At 42.8% G+C, this 22118-nt stretch overlaps 1 protein-coding gene across 8 annotated transcripts in view; it reads left to right on the forward strand.

Annotated features, from left to right (window-relative positions):
* The first annotated feature begins 681 nt into the window (after nucleotides 1–681).
* Nucleotides 682–22118, forward strand: part of SYNCRIP (synaptotagmin binding cytoplasmic RNA interacting protein) — a 37135-nt gene continuing 15698 nt past the window's right edge. For 2 of the 8 annotated variants that reach the window (XM_074397724.1, XM_039467661.2), the window contains exons 1-7: nucleotides 815–935; nucleotides 3211–3370; nucleotides 4090–4208; nucleotides 4327–4434; nucleotides 8203–8316; nucleotides 8416–8592; nucleotides 21571–21706. In XM_074397724.1, the coding sequence (XP_074253825.1) occupies nucleotides 3223–3370; nucleotides 4090–4208; nucleotides 4327–4434; nucleotides 8203–8316; nucleotides 8416–8592; nucleotides 21571–21706 (802 nt within the window). In that variant the 5' untranslated portion in view covers nucleotides 815–935; nucleotides 3211–3222. Of the gene's footprint in view, nucleotides 749–814; nucleotides 936–1644; nucleotides 1872–3210; nucleotides 3371–4089; nucleotides 4209–4326; nucleotides 4435–8202; nucleotides 8317–8415; nucleotides 8593–21570; nucleotides 21707–22118 lie in introns of those variants that run through there. The other 6 variants (XM_010333820.3, XM_039467662.2, XM_010333822.3 and 3 more) reach the window with 4 other exon arrangements.

The following is a 22118-nucleotide window of genomic DNA, read 5'->3' on the forward strand; positions in this document are numbered from 1 at the left end:
AGGTTGGCTATGTACTGCTTTGGCTAAGACGTACTTCATATTTGATCCAGGTACCTATGAAAATAATCTAGCATTTTATGAGCCTGTTCACTTTGAAGAGTGCTTATCTAACTTTTCCTCGAACCACTGATTTGTTATAGCGCAGAGCTCATTTGGATAACCAGTAAGCTCTTAAAAATAAGCTTTTTAATCAAATGGACATTGTTACTGTTTTTCATTACAGCTGCCCTGGATAAAATTAGTATCCATATCGCATCTGTAATTCAAATGCCTTTGTCTTTTCTTGTAACTAGTAAACGGTTACAAAGGAAATGTCACTTCACGTAAGATTGCCAAGATTTTTTTTTATAACACAGACATTTTTCTCAAAGTTGTTCTAACCGCGCAGCTTTGTGCTGTTTCAAGTTGCTCAAACTATGCCAGGAGGAAGCCCTTAACTGCTTAAAAGGCCAGGGACTGAAACGGAGTATTGCACAACCCTTCACCACCGGGCGGTTTCGCTTCCAAATCTGGCCTTCGTGTCATCCCAAGGCGGGAGTCGCTCCTCGCTCCACTGGAGCCAGCCCCGTTCCCCCTTCAAAAGCAGCCGGGGTTTCCTCATCCAAACCTGGGGCGCCCCTCCCTTCGCTCAAGGTTCCCTTGAAAGCGGAGCCGCGCGGCTGCGAGAAGGCCTCATTGTCCAACCGGGGAGACAGAGTCTCGAGGGGCGACTCCCGCACTCGAGTACCGCCGCTGCAGCTGACCAAAGGTCCGCGGGTCTCCGCGCCTCTCCCCTCCCCCGCGGCCCCATTGTCTGCCTCGCCCCGCCCCGGGGGACACGTGCGCCTGCAGCTTCCCGAGAAGGAGAGCGCGGGGCGGCGGCAGCGGCGTGGACACCGCCTGGAACGGCTACGCTACCGCGGAGCCAGGGGCGGGGGTCGGGCGCGCACGGACCGGTGGGTGCCCTCCGGAAAGCGGCGGTCGCACTCAGCGCCCACAGCACTCTGCCCCGCTAGCCCCGGACGGGGCAGGAATGGGGCGGGCGGGCGCTCGGTGGGGGTGGCGTGCGCGTGGTGTCGCGGTGGGGGTGGGGTGGGGCGGGGTGGGGAGATGCCAGTCTCCTGACAAAGGAGAACGAGTGGGACACGCTGAGCCGTTCCGCCCCGCCTGGAGGGTAGCGGGAGGGGTAGTGTCGGGAGGGGAAGGGGCGGGTCTTTCATTCACTCTCGGCCCCTCCGCCGCCGCCGGAGCGGAAGGGCGGGGTCTCATGCCCCCCGCCCAACCCCAACCCCGGGGCTGAGGCGCAGGGAAGGCGGCGCGGCGTGGGGGCGGAGCCCGCGGGCGCGCGTCCCGAGGCGTAGGCTACGTCGTCACGTCAGCGCGGGAGAGAGAAAGAGAGGAGCCGACTCGGCAGGGACTGGGGGACTGGGCCGAGAGTGCGAGCAAGCGAGGGAGGGAGTGAGGGAGCGTGCGAGCCAGAAGGGAAAAGGCGGCCACTCGTGCCTGAGGGACCGCAGACGGGAGTGAGAGCGGTGGGGGAAAGGAGCAGAGGGCGGGAATAAGAAAGGCTAAGAGAAGGCGGACAGAGGCTAGTGGTGGTAGTGGTAGGGGGAGAAGGAGGAGCTGGAGGAGAACAGGGGCTGAGAGAGTGAGTGAAGCGGCCGCGCGAGAGAGGGGAGGGAAGGGAAGGGGGGTCACGCGGGGGCGCGCGCGCGCAGCGGGAGCGCGCTCGGAGGCGAGTGGAACTGGATCGGGTTTGCTGCCAGCGGCGTGAGCTTCGGCCGCCATTTTACAACAGCTCCACTCGCGCCGGACACAGGGAGCAGCGAGCACGCGTTTTCCGCAACCCGATACCATCGCACAGGATTCCTCCGCCTCAGCCCAACGGGGAGGTAACCACCGCCAGAACCTGGGGCTGGGAGGGGAGCTCCATGACATTGTGGAGTAAGCTGGGGGAGGGTGGCGCGGGGAGAAACCGGCTTTTCTGGAAAATGGATTCCTAGGGGGAGAGGAGCACGTTGACTGGGGCTGCCTGGGAGTAGGCCGCGGCCCGCGCCACCACTTCCTCCTCTCCATGTGCTGCTGCTTTTCAGGCTTTGTCTGCGGCGCTCCGGGAGGAGGCGCCTCCACGGCCCCGTGGCCCGCACGGACCGCGAACGGCATCAGAGTTGCTGTCGTGGCGGTAGCCGCGGCGCGGGAGTGGGCGGAGAGGAGCGGGTCTTGTCCCGCTGCCGTGCGGCGAGCTTGGGCGGTGCTCATGGTCCCGCGGGCGTTGGGCTGTTCGCGGAACGCCCTCACGCTGCTAGGTTGCGGGTCCGGCGCCGCAGTCACTGCACGGAGGGGTAAGGGGTGGAGACTTGCACCGCGCGCCGCGGGTCACGTCTCGGCCGGGCGGGCGGCCGGGGGTCGCCGGTTCCCGGGGAGCGCCCGGGGCGGAGAGCCATGTGTCACGGCGGAGACGGCGGCGCTGGGGGGCGGGGAGAGCCTGTGGCCTGGCGCCGCCACTGCCTCGGTGTTCAGGGGCGAGATTGTGCTTCTGCAGATTTCTGGGGGCTCCTACCGCGGCTTCGGGTTGATGTTGGGAACTGGTGATGGTCGTCTTGGTTTGGGACTCGTTGGGTTTCCGTTGAAGGAAGTTGTAGGACATTGGAAGGCGCAGAGCACGTGTTTCTAATGGGCTCCTGGCGGCCGCAGTGGTGAGGCTGCCGCTCTGGGTGCGGAGTCAGGGGCGGGCTTTGGGGTGCGGGGTTGAAGGGTGGAGAAATTGGGTGGTGGGAAGGTGGCTTGTATGAGCGCTTTGTTCTTCGCTGGCTGTTGTTACCGATCTATAAGCGGCAGGCGGGAAAAGCGCGCACTTTGGGGGTTTATCTTTCAGAGACGAGCCCAGTTTTGCTTTCTCCACACACCTCATTTTCCGAATGGGCACAGCTGCATGAGGCACCCTGGCTCGTACCCGTGCTGATAGGGCTGTATTTGTAATACGGTATTTCCTAGGGAGCGTGAGCAGGTGAGTCAGGGGTGGTGCTAAGGAAGAATATAGTGAATCGGTCCTTCTGTGCCCTGTGCTCCAAATCTGGCTTGTCAGGCGATAGTGACTGTAAGGCTTTTTTAAAGGGAGGCACAGGCTAGCTGGTGTGTAGTAATGGTAGAGAAAGTAAAGATGGGGCTCTCATATTGTCTTCTATTCTTTTTGAAGATCCTAGTTTAATTTTGCTTATTGCGTTTGAACAGATCTCTGGAAACATGGCTACAGAACATGTTAATGGAAATGGTACTGAAGAGCCCATGGATACTACTTCCGCAGTTATCCATTCAGAAAATTTTCAGACATTGCTTGATGCTGGTTTACCACAGAAAGTTGCTGAAAAACTAGATGAAATTTACGTTGCAGGTAAGAACTAACACTTGCAAAATTACATTATGAAATTTTTCTATTGGATATCTGGCTTTGAGCTAAAATAGCAACTTTTTGTGGTTTCCAATAAGTGTGGGAACTGGAGTTTTGCTTGTTGTGATAGTTGGTTAACTTAAGTTTGAAGTAGAGGTTAAAGATGTATAGAGGGAGGGAAGAAGAGACTGTTAGGAGCTAAAGGCTGGCTTGCATGCTGGCTTGATGAATAAGTATATTGACAGTAGCAACAGCTGCTAGATGTTGAGAACAGGCCATGAGACTTTTTTGAGTATTCTTATAGTAGGATTCGTCTTAAATAACTTGGTAACCGTAGACTTGTTTTTTTGTCTTTTTGGTGTGGCTGTCACTTTTTCTGGTGGTATTTGAAATTGAGTAGAGATTCAGTTGTTATGTCTGGTACTTTGTTGGTTGATTTTAGGACTCGTAAGCCTATATGCTGTGGAAATAACTAGTGCTCAGAGCTATCAGACTTTGGAGATAAAAGCTGTAAAAGAAGTTGGCTCATTATTATAAGTGTGGTTGGTAGGGCTTAGTTAGCTCAGGATGCAGTTCAGAGTGGCTCAAGTGTGTGTGTTTTTCAGATACAGATAAAGGGAATAGAAGAATTGTACAGGCACACATGTACTTGTATTGCCAACATGGTCTTTAGAAAATATTTTCAAAAAATATTAAAATGCAATAACTTTTATTTTTTCCAGGGCTAGTTGCACATAGTGATTTAGATGAAAGAGCTATTGAAGCTTTAAAAGAATTCAATGAAGACGGTGCATTGGCAGTTCTTCAACAGTTTAAAGACAGTGATCTCTCTCATGTTCAGGTAATGTTAATGTCAGTGTGAAAAGAATTTAAAAATTTGAATAGTTTTGATACTGTCTGCTAAATTTTATTAGACTCAGATATTATTGTTAAATATTAATGGAACATATCTTTTGCAGAACAAAAGTGCCTTTTTATGTGGAGTCATGAAGACTTATAGGCAGAGAGAAAAACAAGGGACCAAAGTAGCAGACTCTAGTAAAGGACCAGATGAGGCAAAAATTAAGGTATGTCTTTCTAAACTCCTTTTAGTTTTAAAGTCCTATTAACTGCTGATTTTGATAAATATTTCTTGGATGTGAAATGGATATGTGTTTTTTTAAGATTGAGATAATTTGTCAATCTTTCCTAATTCCTGTTTTTTAAATAGTTTCTTGCCTTTAATTATTTGTTTCTAAAGCAATTCGCTGTGAAATTTATCATGTTATCCAGCTTCTGATGTTTAATTCTGTTACATTGATAATCCCAATAAAAGATTTAAAGAAATAAACCTATCATAACTGTAAATTATTTTTTGAAAAGCCGCAAAGCCAGCTTACTGGTAGTTGAATACTGGTGGAGAATCCACGTTTAGCAACTCTGCTTTTCTTAGGAAGTCTCAAACTCCCAACTAATTTAGAACGTTAGCCTAGCTGCCCTCCACTTCCATTAGTATGAATTATTACGTTATTTCTAAAAGTAACTTTAACAATAAGATTGTTTAGTGTGGATATGTAAATGAGAAACTGAGGCAAGGAGAGGTAGGCTTTTTTTTTTGGTTTAAGATCATATGGAACAGTGAATGGATTCAGATTCAGCTTGGTTTTGATCTTAATATTGGTGAGTTTTCTTATTTATAAACAATGTGGTGATCATATTAGCTTTTGACCTGGTGTGCTTTGTAGTGTGCCGGTGCTCTTGAGCCAAGTGTATGGTTTAAGAAAATCAGTTCAGGCCGGGCGCGGTGGCTCAAGCCTGTAATCCCAGCACTTTGGGAGGCCGAGGCGGGTGGATCACGAGGTCGAGAGATCGAGATCATCCTGGTCAACATGGTGAAACCCCGTCTCTACTAAAAATACAAAAAACTAGCTGGGCGTGGTGGCGCGTGCCTGTAATCCCAGCTACTCAGGAGGCTGAGGCAGGAGAATTGCCTGAGCCCAGGAGGCGGAGGTTGCGGTGAGCCGAGACCGCGCCATTACACTCCAGCCTGGGTAACAAGAGCGAAACTCTGTCTCAAAAAAAAAAAAAAAAAAAAAAAAAGAAAATCAGTTCCGCATATAGGGCTTGAACATTGTTGTAATGGTGTGGAAATAGGGAAAGCCTAGAATGTGGAAGAGATTGGAATAAGGAGTTAGCTGTTTGAATTTGGGGCTTTCACAGGTCTAGCTGTGAGTGAATTGAGTTTGATCTATATATAAATCTACTTTTTCTATAAAAATGGTATATAGTTGTCTCCATTGTAATTCAGGTGTAGTTAAGTATACATTTGTGACTTAGAACTTACCAAAATTTTTAAACTGTTCAATTTAGTCTGTGACTTTCAGTTTTTGGTTTTTTTTTGGAAGGGGGAGTGGCTTACATTTTCTTTTTTTCTTTTTCGAGACGAGTCTCTGTTGCCAGGCTGGAGTGCAGTATCGCAATCTTAGGTCACTGCAACCTCTGCTTCCCAGGTTCAAGTGATTCTCCTTGCCTTAGCCTCCTGAGTATCTGGGATTACAGCCCGTGCCACCATACCCAGCTAATTTTTGTATTTTTAATAGTGATGGGGTTTCACCATTTTGGCCAGGATGGTCTTGATCTCTTGACCTTGTGATCCACCTGCCTTGGCCTCCCAAAGTGCTGGGGATTACAGGCATGAGCCAGCCACCATGCCTGGCTGCTTGAATTTTTAATGAGACCTAAATTGTGGTGAGAAGGCATAGAGACATTTCTAGAGGAAATTTGAGGGGGGATCAGTTTTTTCTTTTCTTTTTCTTTTTTTGAGATGGAGTTTTTGCTCTTGTTGCCCAGGCTGGAGTGCAATGGCGCAATCTCAGCTTACCGCAACCTCCTAGGTTCAAGCATTTCTCCTGCCTCAGCCTCCTGAGTAGCTGGGATTACAGGCATGCATCATCATACCTGGCTAATTGTGTGTTTTTAGTAGAGATGGGGTTTCTCCATGTCGATCAGGCTGGTCTCGAACTCCTGACATCAGGTGATCCACCTGCCTTGGTCTCCCAAATTGCTGGAATTACAGGCGTGAGCCACTGTGCCAGCTGCCTCTTTGTTTTTTTTTTTTTTTTTTTTTTTTTGGATTGACAAAATTGGTTCATAACAAGGTTAAAAAAAAATTCCTTTATAGCACAGGGATTGCATGTGAGAAAGTGGAAGGATGATATGTTATTCATTTAGTATATCTGAGCAAGTTAGGGCATAACTGTTTTTATAAAATACAGTATTTTTGATAAACATTTAGTGTCTTTTGAGTAGAAAATGTTAAAATCTGTCATTTTCAGAGATTGAAGTGATCCTAAATCTAATAGCATTTCGATAAATTTTGTCAGATGGCTAGTTTTAAATCTCTTTATTTCAGAATGTACTAGCTAATAAAATTGGTTTTGTTACTTAGAAAACCAATTTTGTGCTTAGTGGTGAAGGGGAATGATTCTTTACTTTCTCCTTCAGATAATGGAGGAGTACTTTATTCTATACTTTGCCTAGAATAAGGAATAAACCTGTTTATTTATCATTTATTTATTTTTGAGATGGAGTTTCGCTCTCGTTACTCAGGCTGGAGTGCAATGGCGCGATCTTGGCTCACCGCAACCTCCACCTCCCAGGTTCAGGCAATTGTCCTGCCTCAGCCTCCTGAGTAGCTGGGATTACAGGCATGTGCCACCATGCCCAGCTAATTTTTTGTATTTTTAGTAGAGACGGGATTTCACCACGTTGACCAGGATGGTCTCGATCTCTTGACCTCATGATCCACCCGCCTCGGCCTCCCCAAAGTGCTGGGATTACAGGCATGAGCCACCGTCCCCGGCTGGAATAAACTTCTAATGCTCCAAGTAAATATAAGTTGTGTAAATTTTAGTTTACTTTTTGAGAGCTAAAATGTAGAGGTTATGCAACATTGTTGCAATTTTATAAAGTTTTAAAAGTCATTTTGGCTGTACTTTTTTTCTGAATGACCCATGCTATCTTGTGAAGTAAGGCATGTAAATGCCAAATAATAATAGGAGGTTTTTTTTTTTTTTCTTTCTGTAGCTCTCAAGTTTCTAGACTTGGTTTGGAAAGTGTAATTTCTTCTGAGAGACTGGCACAATGCCCAGAGTGGTAGTATGCACCTAGGAGTGGGGTTATAGGGAATTTCTTGGGCAAGAGATCCAAACTTGGAAGATACTCAACCAAATTGGTTATAATCATTTTTTTTTTAAGGTGGTAATAACAGTAGTACATCCAGTCTTGAAAAGTGCTGATGGATTGATCTTAACTTATTGTTGTCCATTAAGCACACTATTCAGTAATTAAGTGGAGACTAGAAAATAATTTGAAAAAGACCCTGGATTTTTTTTTTTTTTTTTTTTTTTTTTGAGATTGAGTTTCACTCTTGTTGCTCAGGCTGGAGTGCAATGGTGTGATCTCGGCTTCTGCCCCAGCCCACTGAGTAGCTGGAATTATAGGCATGCGCCATCATTCCTGGCTAATTTTGTATTTTTAATAGAGACAGGGTTTCACCATGTTGGTCAGGCTGGTCTCAAACTCCTGACCTCATGATCCACCCACCTCAGCCTCCCAAAGTGCTGGAATTGCAGGAGTGAAGCACTCTGCGCCTGGCCAAGACCCTGAAATTTTGATAATAATTTGGGAGTATAGCAAGTACACGTTAAAGGGAAATTTTAAAACAGACATCAGAAACCTGTTGATGAGGGAACATGCCAAGATAATTGGAAAGATTTGAGCAAGATTGATATTAACTGCTAACTGTATGTGTGTTTTGTGAATTCAGTGTGTTAATGACATTTGAACTTTTCAAGGCACTCTTGGAAAGAACAGGCTACACACTTGATGTGACCACTGGACAGAGGAAGTATGGGGGACCACCTCCAGATTCCGTTTATTCAGGTCAGCAGCCTTCTGTTGGCACTGAGGTAAAGCAACTAAAAACTTGTACCTTTTATAGTAAAATCACAGGTATCTAGTTTCCTACAGCAATTCTCCATGGTTTTTACTTAATATTTAATTTACAGATATTTGTGGGAAAGATCCCAAGAGATCTATTTGAGGATGAACTTGTTCCATTATTTGAGAAAGCTGGACCTATATGGGATCTTCGTCTAATGATGGATCCACTCACTGGTCTCAATAGAGGTTATGCGTTTGTCACTTTTTGTACAAAAGAAGCAGCTCAGGAGGCTGTTAAACTGGTAAGTTGTTCTTTTTTTCCCTTCAGTTTTCACATTCACTGTCTTTAATATCAAGTTTTTTTCTTAGTGTGCCTAAGAGTTTACCAAACATTTTTTGAAGTACTGATTAGGCAGGTTTTTTTTTTTTCCTCCCACATTCACTGTGCAAGCATTGTAGTGATATTCTTTGCATGTATAGTTGATAGGATTCAGCATCTAAAAGGTAGCATGGCAGAATTCCTAGTAATTTGTTCTTATAAATGTCTGGCTTAGTGATGTTTTTTGTCTGTTTAAATTTATAGGAATGTGAAAAGATTAAGAAAAGTAATGTGATAACGGCTATTATACTTCCTTGCCATACCTGGGCCATCCTTTTCTCTAAAATAATTCACAAAAGACACTGTGATGCATTTCTAGTTGATGAAACAAAGATTTTATGTTGAGTGGCAGTATTTTATTTAAAAATATCAGATGTTAGGTAAGGACCTAGTAATTTTTCCAAATTTATTTTATTTTATTTTATTTTTTTTGGGACATAGTCTCACTCTCACCCGGGCTGGAGTGCAGTGGTATGGTCTTGGATCACTGCATCCTCCGCCTCCCAGGTTCAATAAACCATGTGTATATAGTAGAGACTAAATTTCACCATGTTGGTCAGGCTGGTCATAAACTAACTCTTGACCTCAGATGATCTGCCTGCCTCAGGCTCTCAGAGTGCTGGGATTATAGGCATGTGGCACTGCACTTGGCCAAGTCTTCCTTTTCTATATTGCTTGAATACTCCCCAATGGTATGCATGATTGAATAATGATAGTTTAACAGTAAAACAGCATGTTACCTAAAAGAATATTAAGTGTCTTTACAAAGAGAATTTGGGAATTAGATATTTCTTTTTAAATCATGACCCTTCTTAAGAGAGTACTTCCCATTTTAGAGGGAATTCAGATTTACCGATAATCTTTTGAGTTGTCAAAATTTTAATTTCAGCAGCTCAATTTGAGGGGCTCTTTAGAGCTCTAGAAGGAGGTACCTTAGAAAACCTTTAGTTTGTTTTTATGGTTTGTTTAGGTTTTATAGAGGTGGGGTCTCACTATCTTGGTTCCGTTGGTCTTTTTTTTTTTTTTTTTGAGACAGAGTCTCTGTCACCCAGGCTGGAGTGTGGTGGCACAATCTTGGCTCACTGCAACCTCTGACTCCTGGGCTCAAGTGATTCTCCTGCTGTAGCCACCAGAGTAGAGTAGCTGGGATTGCAAGTGGCGTACCACCATGCCCAGCTAGTTTTTATATTTTTAGTAGAGACAGATTTATATTCGCCAGGGCAACCTTCAACTCCTGACCTCAAGTGACCTGCGTGCCTCAGCCTTCCAAAGTGCTGGGATGTCAGGCATGAGCAAACTGTGCCTGGCAGGTTGGTTTTGAACTCATGGCCTCAAGCAGTCCTCCTGCCTTGGCTTCCTAAAGTGCAAGGATTACTGGCATGAACCAACTCTCCTGGCCCAGAATCCTTTAGTTTAATCTCCTATAAAAGAATATAATATTTTTGCCAAGTAGCAATAAAGAAGCAGTAAGTGAAAATGCAGAATGATTGAGCAATGAGGTATCTTAGTACAGAAAGCTAATATAGTGGGCTCTCTGGACTTCTGCATTCACAGTTCTAGCTAGCTGAGGATTGAAGGTTTTTCCAGAAATCCCAATAAAAAATAACAATACACCAATGTATGAGAGAATGTTCGTATGTTATACACAAACACTACCCTGTTTTATTTAAGGGACTTGAGCATTCATGGTTTTTGGTATGAGTTCCTGGAACCAGTTTCACATATGTACTGAGGGACCACTGCAGAATTTAGCAACTGGTGTGAGACCTTTTCTTTCTTTTTTTTTTTTTTTTGACATTTTGAAAAAGAATCATTAAACTGACACTGTAGGTTACTTAATTCTTGCTATCAAAATATACTAATTATGGAATTATGGTAGGTGATAACTATAACTTATGATTTCCAGAAACCTTATAGTAAAGATACATTAGAGGAAGATGGTTTATAATCCAGTAGTAACAATGATTTTTAGTGCCATGAAATGTTTCTGTTTGTAGTTGTCTTGTTTAATAAATATCTTATGATCCAAAATCGCATTGCTATAGGCTGTTTAGAATATAGTCTTATTAATGTAGTTTTAAAATGTAATGGAGAAAGTTCTATGGATAACCAAGCATACCTTTTATTTTTTATTTTTTTCTTTTTTGAGACGGAGTTTCGCTCTTGTTACCCAGGCTGGAGTGCAATGATGCGATCTCGGCTCACCGCAACCTCCGCCTCCTGGGTTCAGGCAATTCTCCTGTCTCAGCCTCCCGAGTAGCTGGGATTACAGGCACGAGCCACCATGTCCAGCTAATTTTTTGTATTTTTAGTAGAGACGGGGTTTCACCATGTTGACCAGGATGGTCTCAATCTCTCGACCTCGTGATCCACCCGCCTCGGCCTCCCAAAGTGCTGGGATTACAGGCTTGAGCCACCGCGCCCGGCCCAAGCATACCTTTTCATTGGCCTAGGAATTAACTCTTGTAAAACGTTTTATATTTCTGGGTTTCCCTGTTGTGATTTGAGTCCTTTTCTGGGGGCCTAAGTATTTTGTACTACATAATTAATAGAAGGCTATGCATTTTGTTGCCATTTATTTATTTTTGAGACACAGTCTCACTCTTGTTGTCCAGGCTGGAGTGCAGTGGCATGATCTCAGCTTATTGCAACCTCTGTCTCCCAGGTTCAAGCGATTCTCCTAACTCAGCCTCCTGAGTAGCTGGGATTACAGGTGCCTGCCACTACTCCCAGCTAATTTTGTATTTTTAGTAGAGGCGGGGTTTCTCCATGTTGGTAAGACTGGTCTCGAATTCCCAACCTCAGGAGATCCACCCACCTTGGCCTCTCAGAGTGCTGGGATTACAGGCATGAGCCACTGAACCTGGCCTTTGTTGCCTTTTAAAAGATACTTCCAGCAGGGTGTGGTTTGTAATCCTAGCACTTTGGGAGGCTGAGGTGGAAGGATGGAATGAGATCGCGGTGATGTGATCTCGGCTCACTGCAACCTCTGCCTCCAGCTTGCTGAGTAGCTGGGATTACCGGTGTGTGTGCCACCACGCCCAGCTAATTTTTGTATTTTTAGTGAGACGGAGTTTCACCATGTTGGCCAGGCTCGTCTCAAACTCCTGACTGCAGATGATCCATCCACCTTGGTCTCCCAAAGTGCTGGGAGTACAGGTATGAGTCACTGCACCCTGCATACTTTGTAGTAAATTATTTTAAATTTTTTTTTTTTTTTGAGACGGAGTTTCGCTCTTGTTACCCAGGCTGGAGTGCAATGGCGCGATCTCGGCTCACCGCAACCTCCGCCTCCTGGGTTCAAGCAATTCTCCTGCCTCAGCCTCCTGAGTAGCTGGGATTACAGGCATGTGCCACCATGCCCAGCTAATTTTTTGTATTTTTAGTAGAGACGGGGTTTCACCATGTTGACCAGGATGGTCTCAATCTCTCGACCTCGTGATCCACCCGCCTCGGCCTCCCAAAGTGCTGGGATTACAGGCTTGAGCCACCGTGCCCGGCTAAATTTTTTTTTTTTGATACAGGGTCTTTATTGCCTTGGCTGGTGTGCAGTGTCATGTCAAAGCTCACTATCACTCCTAGGCTTACGTGATCCTCCTGCCTCAGCTTCCTGAGCAGCTAGGACCATGGGGGCACCATCACGCTAGGCTCTGTTATTACACCCTACCACCCAGTTGCCCCATGAAAATTTTTAAACTTTTATGGAGGTGTTGTTTCGCTGTGTTATCCAGGCTGGTCTTGAACTCTGCCTCAAGCGGTCTTCCTGCCTTGGCTTCCCAAATTGCTGGGATTACAGGTGTGAGCCACTGTGCCTGGCCATCATTGGTTTTTTTTTGTTGTTTTGTTTTGTTTTTTAAGGATGTTTTACTGTGGGTAGGATTTGGTGGATTTGTATTTACAACAAAGGGCTAGATTTTAGAGAAAGAAGTAATTGAAACATTCTAGAGAAAATATAAATTTCAAGTTGATTTGACTTTTTTTTTTTTCCTACTTTGTATTCATTTGTAGAAATGAATACCCTTTTTTTGTAAGTATATTCCTGAAGGGAACATACTTTGGAAACTGTCTCTACTGTGTTACATTTTGAGATTCTACTTGTTACAATTCTACCCAAAGTGAATTTTTAATTGAAGTGTCATTCTAGTTATATATAACTGAATGTTGGGCAAGTAGCTCATGCCTCCTTTGCATTATTTATATATAGATTAGACAAGACTGAAGCACCTTTGTTTCTCTTCTGAGTGGAGAAATATCTTAGGTTGAGATATTAGGTATTTGGCATTGTTTTTGATACTGATACAGCAATGATTAGTTCTTATAGGTTAGAAAGTATTGTAGACTTTATGTTTCTATGTGGACTTACAAAAATGGGTTAATTGATGTTAACAGTTGAAGAGTCATGAAGTTAGAAGCAACTGAAGCAACTGCAAGTTTTTTTGAAATGGGGTCTTGCACTGCCACCAGGCTGGAGTGCAATGGCTCCATCTTGGCTCACTGCAATCTCTGCCTCCCGGGTTCAAGCAATTCTCCTCTCTCAGCCTTGTGAGTAGCTGGGACTGTAAGGCACGTACCACCACACCTAGCTGACTTTTTTATATTTTTAGTAGAGATGGAGTTTCACCTTGTTGGCCAGGCTGGTCTCAGTCTGTTGACCTTGTGATTGGCTGGGATTGCAGGCATAAGGTACTGTGCCTGGCCACAACTGCAAATTTCTTAACATCCTGATTCTAGCCAACATCTACCTTTATTTTGGGGAATAAAAAAAATCTTATTAGTAAATGATGATAATTAGCTAGGGAAGCAAGATCTAAACTTGTTATTAATAGGTACTGCTTGAGTGCTTGTTAAGGGACAGGAACTTTGCTAGATGCTATATTATTCCTTTAAATTCTGCCTCAACAACCCTTTCTGCCAGGTAAGTGGAATTATCTTCCTTGTGTAGAATAATTGATAGATTTGCCTGAGGCCATATGGTTAAACATACCAGCCCTAGTTTGGCTCCAAGTTTCTTTAGCTGGGGTCCCTAGTGTTAATTAAACATAATGATTTAAGCTAACTGTAAAAGTTACATGTCACCAGGTAGCCTGATACTTTAAATTATGTAGTGGTTTAGGTAGTGTAAAGAGTTAAGGAAGTCATATCTGTTGCCAAAATATTTTATCGTCTAACAATTTTTATCATCTTTGCTGCTACTACTGTAGTCTAAGGTACCATTTGTACCGTTCAGTCTACTGAAGAAGAAACCTAACTAGTCTCACTGCCTTTTGTTGCCCTTTTTATATCTGGCAGCATTGATTTGATCACAACATTCCTATGCTGAAAAATGACTTACAAACAAGGCCCTATCCAGGCAAGTTCCTTCTTACCTCTCTTTCCCCACTCTTCCTCTTTTTTTTTTTTTTTTGAGACGGAGTTCCACTCTTTTTATCCAGGCTGGAGTGCAATGGCACCATCTCGGCTCACCACAACCTCTGCCTCCTGGGTTCAGGCAATTCTCCTGCCTCAGCCTCCTGAGTAGCTGGAGTTACAGGCATGGGCCACCATGCCCAACTAATTTTTTGTATTTTTAGTAGAGACGGGGTTTCACCATGTTGACCAGGATGGTCTTGATCTCTTGACCTTGTGATCCACCCGCCTCGGCCTCCCAAAGTGCTGGGATTACAGGCGTGAGCCACCGTGCCCGGTCCCCCACTCTTAATTACCCTTTCAGCCAAGTCACACTCTGTCACCCAGGCTGGAGGGCAGTGGTGTGATCACTGCTCACTGCAACTTCTGCCTCCCGGGTTCAAGCAGTTCTCCTGCCTCAGCCACAGAGTAGCTGGGATTACAGGTGTGTACCACCACACCTGGCTACTTTTTGTATTTTTAGTAGAGATGGGTTTTTGCTGTGTTGGCCAGGCTGGTCTCAAACTCCTGGCCTCAAGTGATCCGCCTGCGTCCACCTCCAAAAGTGCTGGGATTACAGGCATGAGCCACCGTGCCCAGCCAAGTCATGGCCATTTTCATTTTAAGGCTGCCTTCTGCTGTTCTGCTGTCATAGGAGTTGAAAGCAGCACATTTATGGCTGGTGCTTTCTTTTCAGTCAGGTAGAATACTTTTTGTGACGTTGAGCACCCTACCACCCAGTTGCCCCATGACAATATCCTAAGAATGGTAAAATAGATACTATGTGGTGGCTCATGCCTGTAATCCCAGCACTTTGGAAGGCTGAGGCAGATGGATCACCTGAGGTTGGGAGTTCGAGACCAGCCTGACCAGTATGGAGAAACCCCTGTCTGTACTAAAAATACAAAAATTAGCCAGGTTTGGTGGCTCATGCCTGTAATCCCAGCATTTTGGGAAGCCGAGGCGGATGGATCACCTGAGGTCAGGAGTCCAAGACTAGCTTGGGCAACATGGTGAAACCCCATCTCTACTAATACTACAAAAATAAGCCAAGCGTGATGGTATATACCCGTAATCCCCGCTACTTGGAAGGCTGAGGTAGGAGCATTGCTTAAACCTGTGAGACGGAGGTTGTGGTGAGCTGAGATCACCCCATTGCACTCCAGCCTGGGCAACAGGAGTGAAACTCTCAAAAAGATTTTGCTTGGATGATTTTTTTTTTACTTGTAACTTTTTTTTTGAGTTTTTAGATTATTTACATGTCTTTTTCCCCATTAAAATCTCTATATATTTTTTCTCTCTTTAATATTTAGAACTGTGACCCATTATGTAGTAGGTGCTGGATAAATAATCTTTCTAGCTGACTGGTGCTATCTAATATTCCTATGTAGCTCATGGGCCATTTTGCTGTTTTAATAGCCTCAATTTGCATTTCTGCGCTACTTTCTGCCCTAGTGATTAGGGTAAATAATAGGTGATGATGTTTTCTTCCCTCACCACACATGTTGATTTAAAGACCATGAAGGAAGGCAGGCAGGTGTGTTTATGTATATGTATGGTGTGTTGCTGGAATTGGAGCCCAAGACCAGTGATGTTGCGATTCCATGACAGACTTACATAATGGAACTATCCTGATGAAATGCTAATAGTGTCTATGTTACAAACATTGGAATAGATGAAATCTGTTTGCACATTATAGAAAAACAATTTTAATAGCTCTGATGGTTTTATTCACCAAATCGGCTGTGTATACCGTCATAATGTGTGTATAGCCTTTTAAAAATTTTTTTATTTTTTTATTTTTTTTGGAGACTGTTTCACTCTGTCACCCAGGCTGGAATGTAGTGGTACTACCTCTGCCTCTTGGGTTCAAGCGATTCTCCTGTCTCAGCCTTCCAGGCAGCTTGGGACTATAGGAGTCCACCACCATGCCTGGCTAAATTTTTTTTTTGCATTTTTAGTGTGTTGACCATGTTGGCCAGGCTGGTCTTGAACTTCAAACCTCCAGTGATCCACCTGCTTTTGCCTCTTGTACAGTCATTTTGATGAATGTAGTTGACAGAATGGGTTCAGAAATATTTTAGTAATAATTTAGCATAAATAATTGTGTTGAGCATGAAAACTTTTACTGCAGATAGTTTATTAAGAGTGCTTACAGAACATGAGAGACTACTGTTAAAATGGGAGCAGATGGTGCAAAGGGTAAAGGAACGTGAAGGGAGACTGCATTAGGGTTGTCAGAGATGGCTTTGCAGCAAAGAGGTTTGAGCAACACAATGAAGAAAAAAAGTGCATCTAGTTGAAGCGGTGTTTGGTGGAAATAAAACTTGTAATAAAATCAGTTCCAGGAGTTCATATGGGGCTAAGCTGCATAGGGTGCTTCCCCACCTAGTGGCATGATGTAAGTGGCTGAATAATGATGGTTATTTAAATAAAGAGAACAAAGGCCAGGAGGAGGGTGGCAGCAATGGAAAGGAGAGAGGTCAAAGATTTTGAAAGAGAAATGAAAGGCTATATAGTGTGCTCTAGATCATATTCCAGTTTTTATCAGTGATTGAAATGGAGGTGTAGTTGGACTCCTCATGATATGTTTGGTAACTTGAATCTGCATGCAGTATTAATACCTTGGGTGACGGTCAGAATCTGAAAAATTTTTGATCACCTGGGAGAGAAAGTTTGTATCAAGATAGAATTGACAAAAATTAAGTATTAACTATTTATACAACTAGTTTAACAAGTAAGCTATAATGTGGTGTGATTGCTAAATAAGCTAGGATAACATGGACATGTAAGAGTGGTATGGTGTCTAAAAGTGGAATATTGGTAATAAGCTCCAGTTTATTGTAGACTTCTCAGTTTCAGTTTGCATTTACAATATCGTGTTAGAATGTCACTCTTTAGTGACACTTGAGTGTCAGTATTTCTTGGGGGTACTTGAGTTTGCCACTCTCGAGGCAGAAATGATTAACCAAGCATGAAGAACAACTGAGTCATGTGCATGTGTGCCAGGTGTATGAAATGCTGTCATTTGGGGGAAACACATAGGTTTATTTAAGGAAGTAGATTTTGGCTCAATGTAAGGAAGACTTTATAATTAAGAAATCTTGACTCTGGGTGCCATGGCTCGTGCCTATAATCCCAGCGCTTTGGGAGGTTGAGGAGGGCAGGATCACCCAAGGCCAGGAGTTTGAGACCAGCCTGGCCAACATGGTGAAACCCCATCTCTACTCAAAATATAAAAATTAGCCCAGCATGGTGGTGGGCACCTGTTATCCCAGCTACTCCAGAGACTTGAGGTGGGAGAATGGCTTGAACCTGGGAGGCGGAGGTTGCAGTGAGCCAAGATCATACCCCACTGCACTACAGCCTTGGCAACAATGAACCAAAAACACACACAAAAAAACTTGAAACAATTATAGGTAACAGAGTAAACTGGCTCTCCAATGAAAATAAATCATTAAAGGAGCAAAGTAAGGAGACTCTATGGTTATATTGTCCAACTATAACAAAAACAGTATCTAGAAATTAAAATTTCCTGAAGCAACACTCCATCTATGGATTATGCATGCTTTTTTGTATGTATATTTGAATTGCTTAAGCTTTCTTACTCTAATGCCACTCCATCACCTTAAAAAAAAGTATCCCAGCAGATGGGTAACATTGAGTTAGATGGAGAATTGGGCAATACAAAAAAATGAATGTGAATAAGAGATTCTAATTTAATACTAGTAAACCCTAACTCAAGAGGTAAGTGTATTAGGACACTACAGTAGTATCAAAAATGAGCAAAAAAAATCTCATCTTTCCTACTCTAGAAAGGTTGACCTTAAGTTAGTTTAAAAAATCTAGCTTTCAAGCTTAGTACCACAGTGAGATGGACCAAATAGGAAATGAAGATTAATTATTAATGTGAAGTTTTAGGTTTTTTTTTTTTTTTTGAGACGGAGTGTCGGTTGCCAGGCTGGAGTGCAGTGGCGCAATCTTGGCTCACTGCAACGTCTGTCTCCCAGGTTCAAGCAATTCTGCCTCAGCCTCCCCAGTAGCTGGGACTACAGGCACGTGCCACCACACCTGCCTACTTTTAATAGAGTTGGGGTTTCACCATGTTGGTCAGATTGGTCTTGATCTGGTGATCCACCCACTTCAGCCTCCCAAAGTGCTGAGCGCACCGGGTGAGGTTTCAGTTTTTAAGAACATGGTAGTATAGTCTGGAACATTGCTGTCATTGAAGCTCAGAATTTTAAGTCACTTTTTTTTCCTTCGTAGTCACCAAATTCCCAGAAATTTAGCAATTCAAAATTGGAGTCTGATGCAGAAGAGTTGCTCAGTCCTATCTCAGCAAAGCCACTACCTCCAAAGCCGTCCACATTAAAGATTTCTTTTTTTTGTTCTGAGACCAAGTCTTGTTCTGTCATCCTGGCTGGAGTGCAGTGGCACAATCTCATCTCACTCCAACTTCCCCCTCCTGGGTTCACGTGATTCTCCTGCCTCAGCCTCCCTAGTAGCTGGGACCACAGGTGTGTACTGTACCACTGCACTTGGCTAATTTTGTATTTTTAGGCCAGGCTAGTCTTCAAGTCCTCAGGTGATCCACGCACCTAGACCTCTGAAAGTGCTGGGATTACGGGTGGGAGCCACCACCACACTCGGCTATCTTCAGGTTTTTTAATTGAAAAGATGTGGATAGAGAGGAATCAGCAGTTTATTTTACAAGTCTTGCTAAATCTTTGTGTTACTTATGTCGTTCGCAGACCACAGCTCTCCTTTATATTTCTACCTACCCTGCCTTGGCTAAATTGATTAGCATCAGGGCTAGTGATGATTGGTAGGAAGGAAGAAAGTGGTCTTTCTGTAGATAATAATGGAAACAGTCATTAATAATTTGAAGCAGCATTGTTAATGTTGTTGGTTAATGGAAGTGTTGCCTATGTTACAGATTAGCTGTCTTCCCTGTATTTTTTTGATTATTGTTACCTTGATGGAATTTTTCCATTCTCTGTTGTCTTGTTCTTCCCTCATAGATTTCTTACAAGGATTTTGGTTCCTCTCAATGGTGTTTTTTCTTGGTAAAACTAAGAATCTGTTAGAAGTTTTTCAGAGTTAGGTATTTTCTTGTAGTTAATAACTTCTCTTAGAACATTTAGAAAACACCAGTTTCCCCCATTATACCAAAATTGGTCACCCCAAAAATAACTGTTTTTGCCTTTAAACTTGGTATTATTTTTTTCCACCTTTTTCTGAGATTTTAATTGTTTTTGTTAACTACTAGAATTACTGACTGCATGACCAAATTGAAAACCACTGATTTGTTGCTAAGGCTAGCTGCTTGATGCTAGATGATTGTAAGACTCTAGGGAACGTACATATTTTAAAGTGATTTATTTTGTTCTTAGTTTACTTTCATTTGTAAAATAAGGCATTGTAATCTACTTGTCCATAATTCTATGCAATGATGGATTCAGCCATAGCTCTCCTATTTTCGGGAAACACATTTCTGCTGTTAAAAGATTATTAGTCTAATGGAAGAGAAAGACATGAATGCCGTATGAGAAAAAGTATATGGCAGGATTTTTCAACCTCAGCACTGCTGATCTTTTAGACCAGATAATTTTTTGTGACAGGCTGTCTTCTGAGTTATAAGATGTTTATCAGTATCTCCGGCTTTTGCCCACTAGATACCATCAGCAAGTCCCTGCTTCTTCCCAAATTGTGACAACCAAGAATGTCAGATGTCTTCTGGGGTGTAAAATCATTCCTGTTTTCAGAACTGTTGGTCTGTGTTAACATAGAAGAGTGTCTTGTTGACCTTTATAGGATTTATGGATTGAAGTATTGGGTGGTTGAACTCAATTTACAGGTATCCAGAGAAATTTGTATGGTGGAAGTTTCAGGGAAGGGACTTTCTTCAGAGCTGTAGGAGTATAAAAACTATGTTTGAGAATTGATATAAAAAGGTATTTGAGAGAGAAAAGAGAAGTAGCAAGAGTGATCTTTTAATATTGTGCTTCTGGCTTAAATGTAGACAAATAGAGATAAACCTGGGATCAGGATGGCCATGCAGTTCAATAGCCTGTACATAATAGTGGGGTAGAAAGCAAGAGATTGTTCTGAACTGGAGGTATGGTATTTGAACTTTATTAAATTTTGATTATCTAGAGTTGGAGAAAGGGAAGACTTGACTTTCTGAATTACACGTTTTCTTCTGTTACACCTGATGTACCTAGCAAGAAACGGCATGATAGCAAGAATTGTTCTTATGCTGTAAGGTGGTTCTATAAAGTTGTATGGAAATTGATGCTGGTTATTTAGTTGGTGTAGCTCCATGTGTAGAATAGATTTTGAGGTTAGGTGCAGGAGGATTAATCAATAGTCATTGCTGCTGCTGCTGCCATTATTAGTAACATAAATTTTGAGGCAGTTTTAACTACGTAACCTGTATAATCCACTTTTCCAGGTAACTTGGATACTTTTGAACTTCTGTTTGTAAATAATACTAATGGTAGTTTGTCATTTTGTCAAAATACATCGCGTTTTGACTCTGCTTTGTGATAATATGTGGGATATGGTTACTTAAAAATTTACTTTTTGCCGTAGGTTTTTTTTTTGTTTCTTGTTTAGATTTTTCTTAGACGGAGTTTCGCTCTTGTTACCCAGGCTGGAGTGCAATGGCACGATCTCGGCTCACCACAACCTCCGCCTCCTGGGTTCAGGCAATTCTCCTGCCTCAGCCTCCTGAGTAGCTGGGATTACAGGCACGCGCCACCATGCCCAGCTAACTTTTTGTATTTTTAGTAGAGATGGGGTTTCACCATGTTGACCAGGATGGTCTCGATCTCTTGACCTCGTGATCCACCCGCCTCGGCCTCCCAAAGTGCTGGGATTACAGGCTTTGAGCCACCGCGCCCGGCTTTGCTGTATTTTAAAGTTGTTTCTATATACTTTTGCCATAACCAAGCTACTTTTCTTTCTCCTTCGTAATGTTGTTATGTGCATAATGAAAATGAAATGGGGAAAAAGTACAGTTGGATTCAGAAATAAAAGCTGTTTTTTTAGACTTAAATGTTTGAAGCCCAAAATTTCTTATTGCCTCTTTTAATAAGAGGAAAGGAAAATGGAAAAATAGATTAAGGTGCTGGTTAACAGGCAGGGAGCTTGCTGGTCTTGGAATCAGTTTTCGCTGCATGAGAATAACTGGTTGATAAGATGAATTTAAGTAAAAGTTAAGTTATTGAGGAACTGGCATTTTTGAATTAAGCTGCTGCAGATCTGATTCCTAATTAATCAAGTTTCCTAAATATAAAGGATTTAATAACTTTTTTTGCATTAAATTGGTTCACAAACTTGTTTAATGGGTCTTGTCAATATAATCGGTTTCTCATCTATAATTCCCTTTTATGGAAGTTAGGGTAAAATACTTTGTAAAGGATGGTTTGCTCTTGTGTGTCTTTTATAATAAACACTTCTAATTGGATATTATAAGTAATTTAAATACATGATGCACTTTTTCCCCTTTCAGTATAATAATCATGAAATTCGTTCTGGAAAACACATTGGTGTCTGCATCTCAGTTGCCAACAATAGGCTTTTTGTGGGCTCTATTCCTAAGAGTAAAACCAAGGAACAAATTCTTGAAGAATTTAGCAAAGTAACAGGTAAGTTGGATTTATTTGGAATGAGGTGCAGCTTTTAATAATGAAGATGATAGCATATATCTGTGTGTCAGACATTGTTCTGAACACATTTATTGATTGACTCATCGAATCCTTACAACAACTTGATGGAGCGTAGATAACCCCATTTTTCAGATGGGCACTCAAGGATTTGGGAAATAACTTGCTAAAAGTTGTACAGGTTAGTAAGGAATGCAGCTGGGATTTGAATTTATTCTGCATAATCATTGTTCTTCCTGTGTTTTGGAAGATCGTATTTCTTTGTGTGTTCTTTCTCTAGGTGTTGATGTTCTTAGTAGAATTGTATGAATAATTTGATTTTCTTTAAATTACAGGAATAATAAGTATTGCCATAAGCAGAATTTCTCTTTTCTTTTTCTTTTTTTTCTTTTTT

This window comes from Saimiri boliviensis, chromosome 4 (genome assembly GCF_048565385.1).
Source record: "Saimiri boliviensis isolate mSaiBol1 chromosome 4, mSaiBol1.pri, whole genome shotgun sequence".
Lineage (NCBI taxonomy): Eukaryota > Metazoa > Chordata > Mammalia > Primates > Cebidae > Saimiri > Saimiri boliviensis.